We start from the raw sequence: 18,396 nt of genomic DNA on the forward strand, positions 1-18,396 counted from the left end.
CAGCTAGCACTCATTTGCGGACACCCTGTGGCTACCCACGCTGAGGTTAATTCCCTCAGGTGGGTTTAGGGTTCTGGAAGGTTCTTTAGCAATAATGGCGTACGCGGATACCACCTACACAGCCTCGCGTAACGTCACGCTACGCCCGGTGTACATTATCACTAGCCCCTATCCTCGCGTGCGGCCAAGTGAGATGGGACTTGAGACTTTGCTAATTTTTGTGCTAGAAATGTTGTTCACGCCTGGAAAGGTTTCGGAGCTACTCTATTCGTTTGGCTACGCTTGTATTGTACCCTTAGAGGTACCCCTTCCACCTCGGGCATTTTCCGTCACGCCCAATGCCCAGGCGTGAACAACATTTCTAGCGCAAAAATCAGCGAAGTATCAGGTCCCATCTCACTTGGCCGCACGCGAGGATAGGGGCTAGTGATAATGTACACCGGGCGTAGCGTGACGTTACGCGAGGCTGTGATGATGATGACAATGATGGCGATGGTAGTGATGTTTGTGATGGTAGTTATGATGATGATGATGGCGCCAATGATGATGATGATGATGATGGTGATGATGATGATGATGATTGGTATTGAAATTGATTGATCATCAAAATTAGGGCGAGTCTAATTGATATCAATTGGTAGAAATTGATAACAATTGATAATCAAAATTGTAATAGAAATTGATAAAATATGATAATCAAAATTCTAATTGATAGAAATTGATAACATGATAATCAAAATTCTAATTGATAGAAATTGTAATCTAATTCATAAAAATTGATAATCAAATCAATTTGATTTATATAAACCGAACAGTAGTTTATAGCTGGAATGCGCCGAATCAATTGATAGTAATTTCAGTAAGTATCAATTATTATAGATTTCTGATGATAATGAAAAACCATTTAGTATTGATATCAATAATTATCAAATTTAAAATTGCCTTTTGATAATTAGTTACGTCGGGTGGTAATGGTGACGATTGGAGCGCAGTATTAAATGGGGCTGGGAATAGGGGGAGGCATTTTTTTTTTTTTTTGAATCACACAATCTCATTAGTCTCTCGTTCCTTATATCTCACACATCTTTTTGCTCCTAAAGGTGCAAGAGGACGAAGAGGAAGATAAGATCTCCCTACTTCGACTCGCATTGGCCCGTAACCTAGCAAGATCCATACTAAAGGAAGGACAATGCGTAGCCTAGGCAACAGAGTCGCTTTAGTTCGCCAGATGTGACGTCAGGATAGCTAGCGGTGTGGCGGTAAGGCGGAAATGACGTCACTTATGTAAAAAGAAGTATCGCATTTTTCATGGTAGGTCGAATCCTGGCTTGTGTGCTTTTATAGTTCAACCATTCGTCGTGTAGGTAAACTCGCGCATGATGTATGTTGAATCACCGCGGTCCTTTTATCGCAGAAACACTGCACGTTATAGAGGTTGGTTCTTACTAGGAAGCAAGCACTAACGGAAGCGCGACACAAGTGAGAATCGGTCAAAAACAAGCGCATGCGTAAGAAAATCAAGCAGTTGCCTTCTCTTGAGTTTCCTTTGGCGCTTGCGTTCCAGTGAGAATCGGAAAATTATGTGCGCTGCTGCGCTTGTGAGGACCAGGGTTCAAAGTATCCACTCGTCCTTTCTAGAATTGTTAACACCAGGAAAAAGTCCCCGATACACCACATGTCGGCCTTCGTATTGTCATCCTAGCAAAACATCGAGTATTCAGAAAACATCAATTTCTTGTTTTCATACAAATTTTTTAGATGGTCATTTCGAAATCTCTTCACATATTTTCTCTTCAAAAATATTAAATGAAAACAATAACAAAGGTATGGCTGTCAAGGCATCTTTAAGAAAATGTCGGCAACTTTTCAAATATGTTCTACTTTAAAAATATTTGGCAAAATTTGGCTGGGGCCAAATTATCAAGCAAATTATCATGGAAATATTGCTTGGGTCCCCTCACAGGTAGCCCAAGCTCTTTATTTGTCCCGATTGGTATTATACTATATTAGTAAAAGAGACGTGTGTAGTCTAGTGTTATGTTTACTTTTAGTTTACTTTTATTGTTTATGTTTACTTTTTGCGTGTTCTCTGGCTGTATTAAATCGCCTTTTTCAAGATTCAAGATTCACGATTTGAACTCTGACCAGAACGAAGTTTTTTTTATATTGTTCACTAATTTTGTTTTTCGCCCTATGTTTATAGCCTGTGTGCAGCCGGAAATAGTTCCATGGAACTTTTTCCGGCTTCACACAGGCTTTATGTTTACCGTAAATATCAATAGGGACAAATAAAGAGCTTGGGCTACATGTGGTCCATTAAAGCCCGTCAGTCCGACTTGCGTGACGCGTGGTTTCGTAAGCTATGAAACCCTATGTTCATCTCAGGTAATGAATTCAAATCCGCTTACATCATGTTGAATTCAAATCCATCCTATGACAAAAAAAGCTAAATACAATTTTTAAAGATTCAAATAATACAGGGAAATTTGTATTTTTAAAAAAGAGTCTTAAATTTATAACAAAGACAAAACATCGTCACGCAAAAGTCACGCAAGTAAGATGTACGGACCTTAAGATACGCGTGTACACATGTAACTGATGTACCAAAATACGCATTTGTGATACAAGACAGCTATGTATTAGGGCCACAATAAAAAAAAACTGAGAATTTTTGTTTTGTTACAAAGTCTGATGCCTCTTTCCTTATGTATTTATTTGAGTTAAAAAATGAAATAAAACGTTTCCAATACCACGGATAAAGCAATAGGCTCTATTCCCAGTCGTCGATAGGCCTCGGGATCATAGAAACGTAGCTGGAAATCAATCCTGATAAAGCAAGTGTACTGGATTATAAAAAGTTATTGTCCAACCAAAGGCTGTAAAAAAGCGTGGGATCTGAATTTTACGTGTGAGCAAAAACAACGTAAATGAGCAAACTCGGGTGAGAATCCTATTGCCGCCGACATTCACAATTTGCATATCTCTTTTAATAGGTGCTTGAAAAAGAAGATTAATTTAAGCGTGTGGGTATCAGCAGTGCTCATTGCGAAACGCCTGTGGTCTCTTCAAAGCGCGGGAAAAGGAGAGTGGAGCGCGCGCCGCACTTAGCGGCGGGAAAATGAACATCGAGTCGATGTGGGGGATTTTTGTACAAAAGTTCGGAAGGTTTAGATAAAGGGCTATTTTGTAAAAGCGCTTAGTTAATAAAGGCAAGATTAATAAACCTGCTATAAATATTTTAGTCTTTTCTGACCTTTTATTGAAAGGGCAGGTAGCAGACGCTTTCAAGGAAGTCTTTTTAATTTGAATAAAAAAACTTCAGCATTTGGAAACAATAATGCAATTTTTACTTATCCTGTAGTTTGTTATTCTTATTTTCAAATCCTATTTCAAATTAAACGGAAATTAATCGTGGTTGTAATATATTTATGGAATATATCATCTACTATCACCTATATAATAGCGGGTATAACCGGCGTGTAAAGTTAAAAAAAAGCGACTCTTTGTGGAAACCGCCTTTCGCTTTCGAGGCTGCCTCTAATCAAATCTCCCCGTGAACAAGCAAGGACGCGTTTTCTAAAGATATGAATCTGAACTGGGAAGTCGAGAGACTTGTTCAAGGACAACTGAAATTGTTCTTCCCTTTCATCGAAAGGTTAGTTATTCTTCAACTTTATTTTCATCTTTATGTCCGAAATTTAAGAACCGTCAGGCTGAAAGAAGCCGGAAGTTGGGAGTAAAGATAAGTAGTTATATCTTTGATACCGTTTTAGAGAAACTAACGTGGAATATTATCTTCCCGTTCGCGTTTTACGTTCCAATGTTTCGTATTCTACCTGCCCTTCTGAAGGAGGGGCGTTCTTCTAAGAGAAAGGAGGGCGGGTACTTTATTCGGTTCATAGGACATCAGCAGAAATATGGAGATTTCCAAATAGTAAGGTCATGTTTACACGGATAAACTTAAATGTAGCATTATGTTGAATCAAGTGCAAATATACTGAGAAAACATTTTGTTTTAATCCATACTTATGTATATTATAACGTTTATTTATGTATTATTTGTAGAATGCTTAAACGCAGTATTCTAAGAATTTGATGATATCTTTTTTCGCATCCTTTTCTTTTTCTATTTATTGAACCTTTAAGAAAAATTGAAGCACTATCCACTACAAAAATTGAGAGCCCTATCCATTAGTTGGAAAAGCCATTCTTCATACAAATTGTAATATAACACTTTTATGTATACTTATATGGGGATCTTAAACCCTTTTTGCCTTTATGACTGGTATATTCATCCTATTTTGAAAACAGGCCAATTTTAAAGTTATGTTTCAGTTTCATTTATCTTTTTTTCTTAAGCCTTGAGAAACAAGAGAAAGCTATTGCCATTTTGTTTTCCATTCGGCACGATCATTTTCATTTGTTCCGGTTCATAGCCTGATCACGCGCATCAATTGCCTGTAATTGGAATACTAGGCTTGTGCTCTGCCAAAACGCGCGCACGCACAAAACATCCATTGCTTTCGATCTGTTAGCTGTGTTTCGACTTCCTGGCTACTTTACAGTTTATTTCAGTCGACCTCAAAGTGTTTCTTAGCCGTCACTTTATCATCCTAACAAAATAACAAGTGTGAGAAAGCATGCATTCCAATCGGGGAATTTGAGAAAGCTTTTACACATTTTTCTAATGTAGAACTTTGTTTTCAGATGATTATTTGGATATTTCATTTCATAATATGTGTTTCAATATTAATAAAGGCAATAGCGACTTCCCAGGGCTCTTTAAATAAACTTTTTGACGCCATTGAGAACAATATGTACGGCATTCCCTCGCTTTTTGTCGCGTGGATTAACCAAGCAAAAATGAACAAATAAAGCCTGGTTCTTAACTAAAAGCACAGTTTTTGGTTTGCATTATATTACCAAACCTACTGCGTTTGCACAACTTCGAGTTTGGGAAATGTGCCATTTTTGGGGGAAGGCTGAAATGCACAAATGCCATATCACGCTGGTTTCCTACTTTTTAAGGAATGCTAACACGACATTAGCGCATTGTAGACACGTCTAAGATTTTGATAAAAGTATACAAGAAAACTCTCAGTTACGTTTTTCACAGGGTGAGGACATTGTTATAGCATCACGTCCGTTTTTCCACGTTTCGTTCCTGTGATTGATAAGACTTTCGCGCCATAAAAGTATTTATAAACGGCGCATGCGCAACTATAATTTGCCTGCGGGCGCGAGGGCTAACACCGCCGTCCAAATGACCCAATAATCCAGCGGAATGTTTTTTGCCGGGCTCTTTTGAAATAGCATTTAGCTTCGGAAAAGCCTTTGACTCCATTCGGTTTAAGTATAATCGGCTGAGACATCTTTTAACTAGCTTTTCTTAGCGATTAGTTCTTATAATGCGGTTAATTCTTTTTCGCAAAGAAAAGCAGCGCCCAAAATGAATTTACTTTGATGTGAAAATATGCCTTTGTAACGACGATCTTGGCATAAGTAGGTCTGTTCTTGTGAGATCCTAATATCTTTATAAACGGAGCATATCCCAACCTCGCGCACGCGCAGTAGGAATTTCCCCGGCGGCGCTGGAATCAAAGACTTTGCGCAGCGTGCCATGCCTGAAACAGATACTTCAGATATCACAACGAGTTTCATTTTCTCTCCTGGATAGCTTTTGAGTGCAGGGGGATTGGTCCACAGCCAATCAGGAGTAGCATGTTACTACAGGCAGCCAATCAGAATCGTTCTGCTGGGACTTGCTCCCTACTGCTTGCGGCTTTCAAGAAGGCTTAGTTAATCCACTTGACTGATGGGGACTCGCTTGTTTTCTCGAGACAAAGATGGGGAGGATATTGGGTGGTCCCGTTCATTTACGGTGCATCATCTAAACAATTCGTTGCCGCATGCTGGCTTCCTACCCGGCGACAGCATAAATGACATATAATATCATTAAAAACTACACATTGCCTGAAAAAAAACTGCCTACTGCGAAATTAGTCTTTACTGCAATTCAATTCCTTTGAGGGTTTTTTACAAGTGCCAAATTAGTTTGGTCGTGTTTTGGGCGTCGCTCGTATAATCGACGATTATTTAGCTGAATTAAAAATAAACATCTTAATTTCCGCCTTCTCATATAAACCCCTGCCCATTTTATACTTTTGTCGTAAGAAGGTATCGGAACATTCACTAGGAATGGTGTTTTATGATATAACTTAAGTACATTGCAAAATATGCGTTTCATACGGCCTCGGCGTGGGATATAAAAATTGTTTTCATCCTGTGCCGACTTTCAATAATCGCTTTCTTTTTTGAGCGGGAACAAAAAGACCCAATCTTTATTCTGTTGTAGCTTTCGGGCCTTTTTTAAAGAGAAAACTGAAATTATATTTCCCTTTGAAGTTGGACAGGATGCGAATCCTGCACAGCATGTGGGATGGATTTTATTGTCATCGTCTTTCCATCCATTTTTAGCTCGAAAACCGAACGCGCACTTTCTGATGTTGAGACTAAAATCAAATTGGCGGGAAAAATTAGCGGGAGTTGAAGCGCGCGGTCCTTTGAAACACTTAATAATCTCTCCGGTGTTTTGTAGGAGGTCTTAAAGATTCAAACAACTATAGCTCAAGCGGAAAAAGAGATAGTGGGAATCGTTTACTTTGTCGGTCCTCTTTTTGGATCCCTCCACAGTTTTGGGTAAGAATTTATTTCAAAAGGCATTTATACAACAACAAAAAAAACCCCGTTGACTATTTCTGACTGGTTGGATTTGTATCGCTGTATGATTGACTATGTGGCTCGATGGGACGTCCCTGCTATTATGTAAAAAGCTTCGCGTGGTTTTATAGCTATGAATTACCCACTATTAAATATTTTTTTTGTGTCCTACGACTCCGATTAATAACAAGTGACCAAGTACAAAGTCGGCCGACGTTCATGGTCTTTTGAAGTTTCGCCCCCCAAAGAATAGCTAATTCGGCTGCTTTCTAAACACAGTCTTTCCTCAATGAAAAAGCACTAGTAATTTGAACATCGGCCCTTGTGTTTTTAATAGCTTAGGGTAAATAAATGCTGGAGTTTTCTAGTACCCGCGTAGATCTCACCCCCATGCGAAAACACCACTCAAAGATTGAAACAGTTTCCAAACAAACTCCGTCCCGTAAGCACTTACTACTTTAGCCTAAGAAATAGCAAGAACGCTCACACACCCTCGTAAGTGAACATGAAGAGCAGGAATTTATTTGCTTCGGCCAATACTCAGCTTGATTTCAGGTGAGTTGGGTAGAGTTACAAACGAAATTTCCATCTGGCCCTCATAGCACTACGCCGCCCTAGATCGGGTCTACTAGGCTTTGTAGCTCACCGATTGTGGCTGTTAAAAGCCATATAATTACAAAAGCCCGACAGAAGACGCGATATCAACTAGTTAGCCGGTAAATGAATGTCTTCACCTCAGCAGAAAGGGCATAGACTTCAGCTTTAATGGAAACCACCCCTTATTAAACATCACTTTTATACGCCAAGCGCAATCCAGTCTGACTTGAGTAGCGCGTGCATACAAAAGATCAAAGAAGCCGTTTCCTCGCTGTTTCCTTGGGTTGGGTGATCAATCTAGAGGGCTTTGATTCTCATCAGCGAACGTTTGAGGGCTTTAGAGGCGAGATACGCGCGCTCTTCCGCTTTCACCTTGTTTTTTTTATAGAATGCTATTACTTCCGGTTTGCAAGTATGTACCGGAATACAGTTGTAAATTCTTTAATTTTAGAAGAAAAAATTATACGATTCATAGATGCGTATACTTTATTATAGTAACATCAATCGATAAAATAACTACCTTATAAATCGGCTTGTGTAGTTTTTCATGAGGGTAGTTTCAATAATTTTGAAATAATCGACTATGTTCCATAAAATAAAAACTCGTGAAATCTAAACCAAGAGCACGTTAATAAAAATTACTTGAATCGAATAGTGGTGGCAATTTAATCGTTGGAAAGCAATTCACACCTTCGACAAAAGCTCCAATTTATAGCCCGCAAAAATCAAGCGATTTCTTTTCCTGTTTTCTCGCTTATTGCTTACACCGTGAGCTAAATCTTGCGTAGCGCTAGAATGACGTATCACTTTCAGCGGAGCCGACAAGGCTCCGCGCTTCGACGATCCGCTTTGTGTATTCTTTGATCTACTCAGCAGTGTGCCGGTTCGCCTGTGTGTCGGAGGCCTTTCCAATATTTAGCTTAGCTTTGCTCGCACTACGCGAATAACAATCAAGAGTTTTCCGCGCGTCACATCACAAAGTTCGCCCGCGCTTTTTTTTAACCCTGCAGTGCCGAAGACTATTTCAACCGCGCACAACCTTACTCTCAAAACACTGTTTACCCTCCGCGTTAAAAAAAAAAAAACTCAAACGCCGACACTCATTGGAAATCCAAATGGGCGTAGAGAACATCGATAACACCATCGATTTTTCACATCAATTCTTAGCCTGCCACATGAAAGAACGCCGGTAATATGATCAGGCGACAGCAAAAATATTTGAATCTAGATCGCCCGTTACTCCGCGATATAATCGTCTTAAGTAGGGTTATTATTTTGTGGTTGGCGTTGTTCAGTCTAAAAATACGAACCGGTCCATAGATATCTCCGTTATTATGCCACTTCGCTCCCAAATTGCCGGTGTAAACATTAAAAACGAGACAAAAGCCGTGCCGAATAGCGAATAATTAACACAACTTTCCAAACCGATGACATTCCGACTTAATTCTACTATGGCCGTGCCGCTAAAAGAGCCGGCCGATTGCTTCGCTTCTCATCAATTTCCATTTGGCTTGAAAAACTACGGAGTAAAATCGAAATGTGTTGAAGTGTGAAATGTGGGCCGCCATTTTGCCAAATAATAATAATTAGCAATGTGATGGCGGCAATGCGACGGGTTTCGTCGCCGGTTTTCTCGTGCTCTGATCATCCCGGTGTGGATTTGTGATGTTACGACCGCCAGCGTCACGAAAGCTCAGACAACCTCTTTCTTCTAGCGAATCAAGTTGAAATCATTAAACCCATGGACGAGGTTCGGTTGATTACAAATTGCAAACAAATTTTCTAGCCGCTAAACAATCGGGCCCTCTCCGATGTCACGAATGATTGACAATCGTGCTCTCTTTGGACTTTCCGATTCTCGCCTTATCCTCCGTCGGTAACAAGCCACTTTATATCATTTGTGGTGCGCCCGAATTTCGCCGCGAAAAGGCCGACCAAAACCAGATTAAACTCGACCAAACTTGACCCGAGTATTTTAGGCAAACTTCATAGTTAAACGAACTAATGTAAACTGTAAGAATGCCGCTAAAATTCGCAAAAAACGGAGCGAAGTCGGAGAGAGTTAGAGTTCCCTTTCTCAAACAGCTGCACTTAATTAAACCCATCGTAAACACATGTAAAGTTGCTTTTTCGCACGTGCTTCTACCCGAGGCGAGCCGAGGTCGTCTCTGATTGGTGCGGTCTCTTGTACCTCTGTGACGTAGCCTCCCCTGGGATTGATCGGTCCACTACCGCCTCCAGCGGCACCTTTGAAGTTCTATGATGTCGGCACGGCACAAAAACACTCTCTACACAAATGCCAAAGAGCCGACCGTCATCTCACAAATTTCTTCAACCCGCGAACTCTTGTATGATCTCAAAGCCCTTGTGAAACCGTGCGATTTTGTCGCAAAAAGAATGCAATTGCAGTGAAAGATGTTACGTGCGGGCGATTTTATGGAACTCATTGGAGCAATGAACTTTATGTGAAATTGTATGGTATTTGCTTTGGGCCTGTGTCGGTCCCCTTTGAAGTAACCAACCCATTCTCCATCAAGACAGATTCACCGAAACACAACTGAAGCTCGGGTTCAGAACAGAGTTCTCTGTATGTCGCTCTGCTAGCAAGCCAATTTTAACAGATGAGCAATCCCTGATGGGGTCCAAAAAGTATACATTTGTGTTGTGAACTTCAGTGGAAACCCGGATTTTTCTCAACACGTGAGATGAGCGAAGAGTTGTGTAGCACTATGTTAAGACCTGCACCGACCGGCCAAGATTCAAGTGAGAGTGATTTCGCTTCGGTTTCTGAAGCGGGAATAGTCAAAGACGATGATCTGAAGTCTTCTGTGGCCCAGTTAACCCCTAGAAGGTTTACATCTCGAGATCTTCAAGAAAATAGAGATAGATTGTGTACGGACGAGGATAAACTAGCCCCTTTAGGATTCGAGCCCGAAGGTAGAGCCGTATCTTCACCGACTTACTGCGAGCGATGGGCTAACTCTTTTACGGATTTATTGAACGATTCAGACGGTAGTAATTTGTTTTATAAGTATTTACGGCGTGAAGGAGCTAGTATTTTGCTCGATTTCTCCCGCGAATGCGAAGCATATCGTCGAATGGTACCAACCTCGACTCAAATGCGTACCACTGCGAAGACCTTGTTTCAGAAATTTGTTTACCCTCGCCAGTTTTGCGAACTTTTAGGGGTAAAAGACACAACTAGAACTCAGATTGCACATCATGTTAACGATCAACCAGCCGATCCAGCTCTGTTTGACGGAGCGTACGCCGAAGTTGTATCTTACATGAAAAAGTATCATTATGTAGGATTCGTAAACTCAAATCTTTATAAGGACTTCACACAGGCTCACAGAGACACCGAAACTCTCACATTAGGGGAAAGAACTCCACAATATCCCGGTAGATACCACAGCGGATATCTACCAACTTTACCCGAGGAGAAAGTGTTGGGATTTGGTGAAGAAATCGAGGAAGAACAATTTGAGTTGGATCAGTCGTGTAAGGATGCGATCAGATACCCTTACATACGGTCAGCTCACGACGAGCAAGATGCACGGTAAGAAATCAAACGATTAATGTGCCTTCCTCAGTCTTGATTTCTGTACAAATCCACAGAAATCCCAAGCATTCCAGCTGGTAGTATTTATCCTCAGCTATCGATGTGGTTTTTCTGTGCATTTTTGCGATCTGGAGATAATTGTATTTCCTAGCCGATGTTAGAGTAATTTTCTAGAGTTGTTTTTGAATCTTAATCTTATGGTAGCTTCTGTTGTGTTGCCGGCCTGATATCTTTGCCGCTATTTTTACCGTAACTGTTTAGTAACAACTTCAAACCCAGGCTTTGATTTACTATGATATTTACAGCGGAGACTCCGACGCACAGTCGGATAGAATGTGTGTCAACTGTGTTCGTTTTGAAATGCTAATCAGCCAGTGATATGCAATGCGCTACTAATTGTGTCTACTTTTTAATTTTCGCCAAGGTTTAAGATCTCCTTTGTCGGTAAATCCAGGATCCGATTAGCTCCTGGAAAACTCTCGGCCGGTCGCCTTGATGAAATTTCCGTATAAAGACTAGGTTTCTAAATCCCGAATGCATCGCGGTTTTATAATAGAGTCGTATTCTCGTAAGGAGCTACAACAATTGACCCTTGTGGAAAATCATCTCCTTCAACTCTTGTCATGCTTAAGTAAAGATGTTGTGTTATTTAGGTTTAGTTTTTTCAGCCTAAGTGTCTTAGTGTATGGAAGCTACGTTTAAGTATGTTAAGATAACGATTTCCTGGTATGTGTTGAAGCGCAAGGGTGGTAAAAATTGTGCCGTCGAGGGCAGTGATTCCGCCGTATCTGCCGAAACGCTTAAGAGCAAAGCGGGCCGATTTAATACTCCGGAATGTACTAACAAACTCGCGCTTTTAATCGGTTTCGGCATTTTATATTAAGCCACTTCTTAATCCCCCCAAAAAATACTCCTTTTTGTTGTGGATATCCAACGGTTTGGCCACATACGTTGAGAACATTTCACTGGCTTCCCGATTAGTGCTTCTCAGTGTTATCCGAGCCACCTAGATCACGTTAATTAGCTACGATCCTGCACATTTCGTGTCGATTCCCTCGCTGTTTTGGCACTATAATGGGTTCCAGCATTCGGCGCGCGACCGTTCCATCGTGCAGAGATTTCATAAACAAAAACTGCTTTAGATTCCGTAATGTTTAGATGATGTGGGCCGGGGAAACATCAAAAGGGAACCTCTCTAGCACGTAGAACAGATTTCCTGTCCAGCCCTTTATGTAATTAAAAAGTAAAAGCATTCATTCTGAAATGGCTAAAACTACCCAATTATTTTTTCTTTGGGAAGTGAATTTATCTCAATTCTCGGTATAGTTATTTTATGTTGTTTTCAATTTCTTTATACACAATACACAGTTAACTACCTCAATCATCTCAATTGATAGCCTTCTTTAAATCAAAGCTTATCTATCTAAGGTAGTAGTCATACCTTTTTGAAAAATAATTTAGGCTTGTTGCTGGCTTGGTAAAAATAGTTGTTATGGTATTATTTGCTTTAATCTGTAGAGCAATTCTCTTGAACTGGATATTCACGAAACATAAGGGGGTCAAATAGTTTTACATGGCACTTTATTTCTTAATTCAAGTGGCGCTGTAAACAATCACTAAATGTAATGGTGTCTGGTTCTTGTGGATTGGTTTCTTGTGGAGAGCTACTTATAATCTGGTTGTATGAAGGAGAGCGCGGGGATCCCAGCAGTAAGTCAATAGGCATTCCACTGGTAATATGGCTAAATCGCTCATTCACGCTGTGTTTTGTGGCAAACTGGGCTTTGTAAGCAATAAGTGTGGTCTTTCCTTCAACTGTGCTAAATCACAATAAAACTCAGCTTCTAAACATACCCTTGGATTGTTCTCTGATATATTTATTCCCCTTGTTAAATGATTTCTATTTCCTTTTCTTGGAAGCAAGTTTTTGGTAGTCATATGGAAAAATCATTTAGCATTTCAGACATTGTAATCATGGTCAGGAGATCTAAGCTCATCAAAATACTACCAAAGCTCATCACTAGATTGCTATTATTAATAATTGTACTTCTTTTCAATTCAATAATAGTTGTAACACTTTATGATTATTTTGGAGTTAATACAACATTATTATAGTTTGTAATTATGACAATATAGTTGTAAGTTCAAGACAACATTGATTAATTAATAAACTCGTTTATTGCCTTGCGAATAAACTTTGGATTTTAGCCTAGAGGCAAGTTGTACTCTTCATATGCTTTTTCTTTTATTAACGTATCAAAATAAGAAGTCAAGATAGCTTAGTTTAAATTAGCTTGGTGTATGAGAATAATCTTGCTAATTCTGTTTCAGGGTTTATGTCCAACTGCAATTTCTGCATGCTTTTTGATTCCCATGCATTCCACTGAAGAATTTAGTAATTTCAGTTTAATAACCAACAAAGATTAGCCATATCATGGCTTTTTTTATTATAGTTATGCTTTTGTCCTATTCAAAATACAGGAAATTAAAAGTCTGCTTTGCAACTGTGACCCCGAGAAGGAAATTAATTTGAACAGTGCACAATATCTGTTAGAAAGATTCACTTAGAAAATGAATAAACTCATGTTTTCTTATTTTTTTCTTTTAGAAAATTGCTCCACGCTCCAATGAAGGACATAATTTCACAGTATTATTACCCATCCGTGCCCCTAGCTTCTAGAACTGAGTCTGAAAACCAGAGTTTATCCAGTGATGCTCTGACGGACGATACCCTCTCTACGCTCTCGATGACAACAACTGAAGGGGGAATGACAGAGTAAGTTGACGTTATCTGCCATTTTGTGGTCTTAGTTCCTTATACAATTGATATCTTGACATTTTGAAACACTGTTTTATAACATAAGTTGTTTAGAAGTGCTAGGAAAACAGTGATTCTCAATTGGAGTGGGGTATATTGTTTAAATACCTATTATACTTTTAATCCACTTGAGTTTTCTATTGCTTTTTATTTATGGCATTATTTAATTAACTTCATTGTTGTTGAATAAATTATCAACATGGTCAAGCGATCATGAACTCTGAGGCCATATGATATTTCTTTCATTAATCAAATGTTTTGTTTTTGTCTAGCACTAGTGATGGCCTCTCTATTCCAAGAAATTCTAGAAGAAGACGGGGAGCAGCTCACAAAAGCAGAAATGGAGGCCCATTGCCACACTTCCCATTTGTTCCGGTAGGTACAAACTTGCATTCAACACCATCTGAATTACAATAATTTATTAAACTTCTTAATTCATGGAAAATAAGGAGTCAAGTGCAATAAGTCAAGAAATCTCAGAGAATGTTCTATTGTAAACACATAGGAAGTATGCAACCTTAAAATTGTCATCCACAAAGTAATTAACTGTGCATTCCTTTCATTTCTTGGGATGTGAAAAGAGCAGAAACACTCATAAGAACCTTGACGATTCCATGCTTTCTTTCAAGACTCCCAGCTTATTGCAATTAGCAATTTAATAAAGTCTGTATTAAGTGGAGCAAATTAAACAGATCCCTCAAGGGATTATGGGAGGGTCTTCTTTGGCTTTGAATAGCATGGTTATTGGAGGCACATGAAGTATTTATAGATTGAAGCTTGGTGATTATCAAGTCTATTGTGATTGTTATCAGTCCTTCTTATTAAAAACCTCTGTGCCCAGAAGCAAAATTTATCCGTAATTTTTTTGCTGCTGTGTGCTGATAACAACTTTATTAACATTTATTACTTCACTGTGACACTAAACTTGGGAAAAAGATACAGACAATAGAAACAAAACAATTTGTTAAACTTTTGCTAAATGACAGTATTTTATATTATAAAAAATAAACTTACATTAACTTGTTTTTGAGCTCTCCACAGTATTATATATTCTTTATTATAAATCAAATAGCCTTGAAATTTCTTTATAATTAAAATTGGTGAAAGACGATGCCAGTTTTTATAAATGCATGACCTTTATGACAAAAATATGAATTTTTGTTCTATATATATCAATTTGTTTTCCACATCCTCATTTTTGTGTTGTTGTTGTTTTTTTGCAGAGATCACATAGGATGCCAAAGGAAGCCAAAAATCCTCTACAGCCGGAGGAGTTTGCAAAGATCCTTATTTCTAAATTAGAAAAGGTGAAACTCGAGCGGGAGCTGATGGAGCGTGAAGCGAGCAACCTGTCAGGAATTTGTGAGGTGAGAACTTTACCGGTTTTATAGCATTATAAAAGTTATTTCCATTAGGAGCATAGCCAGGGACGTGTTAGCCTGCAAGCCGGCTCTCATTGTGGGTAATTCGGAAATGTGGGTTATTTGGAAATGTTTTATTTGCTATTTGTTGCCGGCTCTCATTTTTTTTTGCACCCTCGGCCCAACGCACCTCGGCCTTCGCACGTGCACAGGGTTTCCAATATGCGAAAATGAAACATTTCCGAATAACCCACAATGAGTTCCGGCTAGCAGGCTAGGGACATGTAGACTGGAGCTAGTATTTTGTGCAGGCTAGAGGAGGATTTTCAAGCAGGGAGGAGGTACTGTATGTAATATATTTAATAAATATATATAGAATTAATGAAGAGATAAACAAATTTGTGGGGTTCTTGAATAGCTGTCAACTCACTTGCATTAGGTGGGTGTCACAAGATTTTGGACCTTATCACAAGCCTTATTTTTTTGAGAATGTTGTTGTTGTTGTTTTTTTTTTTTCAAATATTCACTGTATTTTACCCGATTTTACAAAAGTTCTGGCCCAGTCGTGTAGACAGCTATGCTATTGTATTTTTATGATGTGGATTACCCCACATGTGTGTTAATTAATGAGTTTCATGTTCCATTTGTTTCAGAGTGAATATGGCCAGTCTAAAAAGTCTATCCTTCCACATGTGTGTTAATTAACGAGTTTCATGTTCCATTTGTTTCAGAGTGAATATGGCCAGTCTAAAAAGTCTATCCTTCAAGAAGCTATCGAAAATAAGCAAAGACAGGGGAAAATTCCCCTTTGCACAATGGCGATGTCCGCCCTTCCTCCAATGCAAGATGATGCATCTTCTCTTAGTGCATCCAACCATGGCTCATCCTCTTCTAAGAGCACCAATGCTCAGGTCACTGCCGGCTCAACTGTACGGGACAGCAGCAGCAGTGGTAGCACTCATCGGCGCAGTAGACACAGTCATCACTCAACAAAGACCCCCAAACAAGAGCAAGAATGTGCCGACAAAGACTCTGATCTTGCCTCTGCTCAAGGAAAGGACCCGTCTCGTTCTAATGCAAAGCCAGCAAACACAGCCAGACCAGATGATTGCATACCGTTCTTGACATTGAACCACCAGAGAATCCTGCAGTGGATGGAAATGGGTGAAGAAGAACTCCGTCAGCAAAAAACACAAAAGGTTCGCCATCAGTCCCCCTCATCATCGTCATCACGTGGGAGCTCCAAGAGCCGTCAATCATCTTTGACGAAAAGCTCAGAACATTACAGCAACCACAAACCAAGTCAACCTATTGCGCAGGACCCTTTAATGCCTCCACTACCACAGCCAGAGGCCACTACAGTCTTGGGCGAAGTTGCTCGTAGACTAGTAGCTACCAAGGAAATGGATAAGAAGAGCAGACATCATCATCATAAGCATAGGTATGTATGGCTACATCTCAGTAGATTTATACAACAACTTAAACAATGCTATGATGGGTTAATGGTCCATGCATTGTTAAAGGACAAATGCACGCATGGCGAGATTGTTGTTTTTTGTATATTGAAATATCACATTGTTTTAGATAATATATTTATCTGTGAATCATTAAATCCTTGGCAAGATAATGGAGCCATAATATGGAGATTCCACCAGACAAAGTTCTCAAAATAAAAACCACATGAATGACTATCAATAGAGGAAGGTTTCCACTCATTTTTTTAGTGTCTCATATTTGCATTCTGTCTGTTTTCCAGGTCCAAGACAAGTGTGGATGATATCAGTGACAGTGTTTCCTCATGCCAAGAGAAAATAGGCTCATCCACTTGTAGTTGTTCCGCCACAGATTGTTCAAGTTGCGCACAGTCTATGCTATCCTATGACATTAACCATCCAGCACCATCATATATTGCATCATCCACGTTATCTTCTATCCCGTCTTCTGCCTCTAATTACCCTAGTGACACAAAGAGCAAATCAGACTCTGGAATCAGTGGGACAACTCGGAAAAAGGAGAAACACAATGCTACTACAATCATTTATTGGTTATGGGGAGAGCCCATTGCATATAGGACATCATTGCCTGGCAAGCATATCACATTGGGACAATTCAAGACATTGATTATGCGCAAAGGCGAATTCAGGTATGTGTAATTCAAGTTGTAAGTTACCCCTTAAAAATACTCGATTTTGGCACTTGCAAGATTACCAAAGTTTCTATTTATTCTATTTTTGAAACTGGTTAAATTTGTAAAGATGTTAATGTTGGAGATCTGTTATTATAACCCCAAAGACCTCTAAAATTGTCTAGTTTTCAACTTGAATCAACTTAAGTCTGATATTTCAAAACAATACTTTTTGGTCAGATAATACCAAAGATTGTAAGGCATCCTATCAAATAGATTATTAGTTTAGCATTTGTCTGAAATTTGTATTGTTTTTGTTGTGGTTAGCATTGTTTAGAGGACTGGTTTTCTGTAGTTTGAATACATTGGAAGTGCCAAAAAATCCTGTTTTTCCTGTGTCATTCAAAACAAATTCTATGCAAAACACATGTCTGTCCCACAAAAATGTGTGGGCAGGTCTATTGCTCCTTGTAAAAAGATGTTCCCTTTTTCCCTGCATATTTTTGCATAGGAGTTCTTTGCTTTTATATTATCTTTTATAACTATTTTATTTTTACAATAACCAGAATCTTGATGCTTTTATCAGCCTAAGTTGACTTTCTTTGGTTATCAGTCATGTTTTATTATATAAAACCCTTGTTCTGTCAAAATATTGATTAATGGTTTCAGTTATCTTATAGTATCTTGTGTTGTATTTACAGATATTTCTTCAAGACAAAGACAGAGGACAGAGAATGTGAGGTTGTTTATGAAGAAGTCAAAGAGGACAAAGTGATGCTTCCTACATTTGAAGGAAAAATTGTTGGCAAAGTAGAAAAAGTAGACTCATGATGAGAGATATTTGACTTGTTTTTTAATCATCTTACATTTTATTACTGGACTATTTTAACACCAGAAGAGTTTTTGATATTATCAATGTTATTATTACCAAATTGGAGGCGTGGTCAACCTCCGCCAGAGAATTGGCTTGTACATAACAGATATAATATATTTGTATATGATGTATGTTAATGTTGTATAATTTTCAAGTTACAAAATTAAATATTTTGCATAAAATTTGGATAACCGCTATTCTTCCATTACTTATCACTTAACTTGCTAAGGTTTGAGGGAGTGAATGCTTTCAAAGAAAATACCATTCCTATTATTGGATGAACCCCTCCTTAAACCTGGGTGTAGGATCTTCAAACATAAGGTAGCTATCTTGAGTTTA

At 39.0% G+C, this 18,396-nt stretch overlaps 2 protein-coding genes across 7 annotated transcripts in view; both read left to right on the forward strand.

Moving 5' to 3' along the window:
* Positions 1-2,682, forward strand: part of LOC5516929 (nuclear pore complex protein Nup85) — a 51,686-nt gene extending 49,004 nt beyond the window's left edge. For all 6 annotated transcript variants that reach the window (XM_048720258.1, XM_048720259.1, XM_048720260.1 and 3 more), the window contains one exon: positions 1,101-2,682. In XM_048720258.1, the coding sequence (XP_048576215.1) occupies positions 1,101-1,202 (102 nt within the window). In that variant the 3' untranslated portion in view covers positions 1,203-2,682. The remainder of the gene's footprint in view (positions 1-1,100) is intronic.
* Positions 2,683-9,548: 6,866 nt separating this feature from the next.
* LOC5516880 (axin-1) lies at positions 9,549-18,239 on the forward strand. The gene is made up of 7 exons (XM_048720266.1): positions 9,549-10,876; positions 13,488-13,655; positions 13,970-14,072; positions 14,921-15,064; positions 15,790-16,499; positions 16,815-17,201; positions 17,885-18,239. Exons 1-7 carry the CDS (start codon positions 10,023-10,025, stop codon positions 18,012-18,014), a joined length of 2,496 nt encoding a protein of 831 aa, XP_048576223.1. The 5' UTR covers positions 9,549-10,022; the 3' UTR covers positions 18,015-18,239.
* Positions 18,240-18,396: the final 157 nt, after the last annotated feature.

This window comes from Nematostella vectensis, chromosome 12 (assembly GCF_932526225.1).
Source record: "Nematostella vectensis chromosome 12, jaNemVect1.1, whole genome shotgun sequence".
NCBI classification, from domain to species: Eukaryota; Metazoa; Cnidaria; class Anthozoa; order Actiniaria; family Edwardsiidae; genus Nematostella; species Nematostella vectensis.

What these genes read in the sequence shown, in the direction of transcription:
- LOC5516880 (XM_048720266.1), top strand. Translation starts at nt 10,023, where the DNA reads ATGAGCGAAGAGTTGTGTAGCACTATGTTAAGACCTGCACCGACCGGC. An exon ending in CACGACGAGCAAGATGCACG is followed by an intron (nt 10,877 to 13,487) that starts GTAAGAAATCAA and finishes TTTTTCTTTTAG; the next exon opens with AAAATTGCTCCACGCTCCAA. An exon ending in CATCATCATCATAAGCATAG is followed by an intron (nt 16,500 to 16,814) that starts GTATGTATGGCT and finishes TCTGTTTTCCAG; the next exon opens with GTCCAAGACAAGTGTGGATG.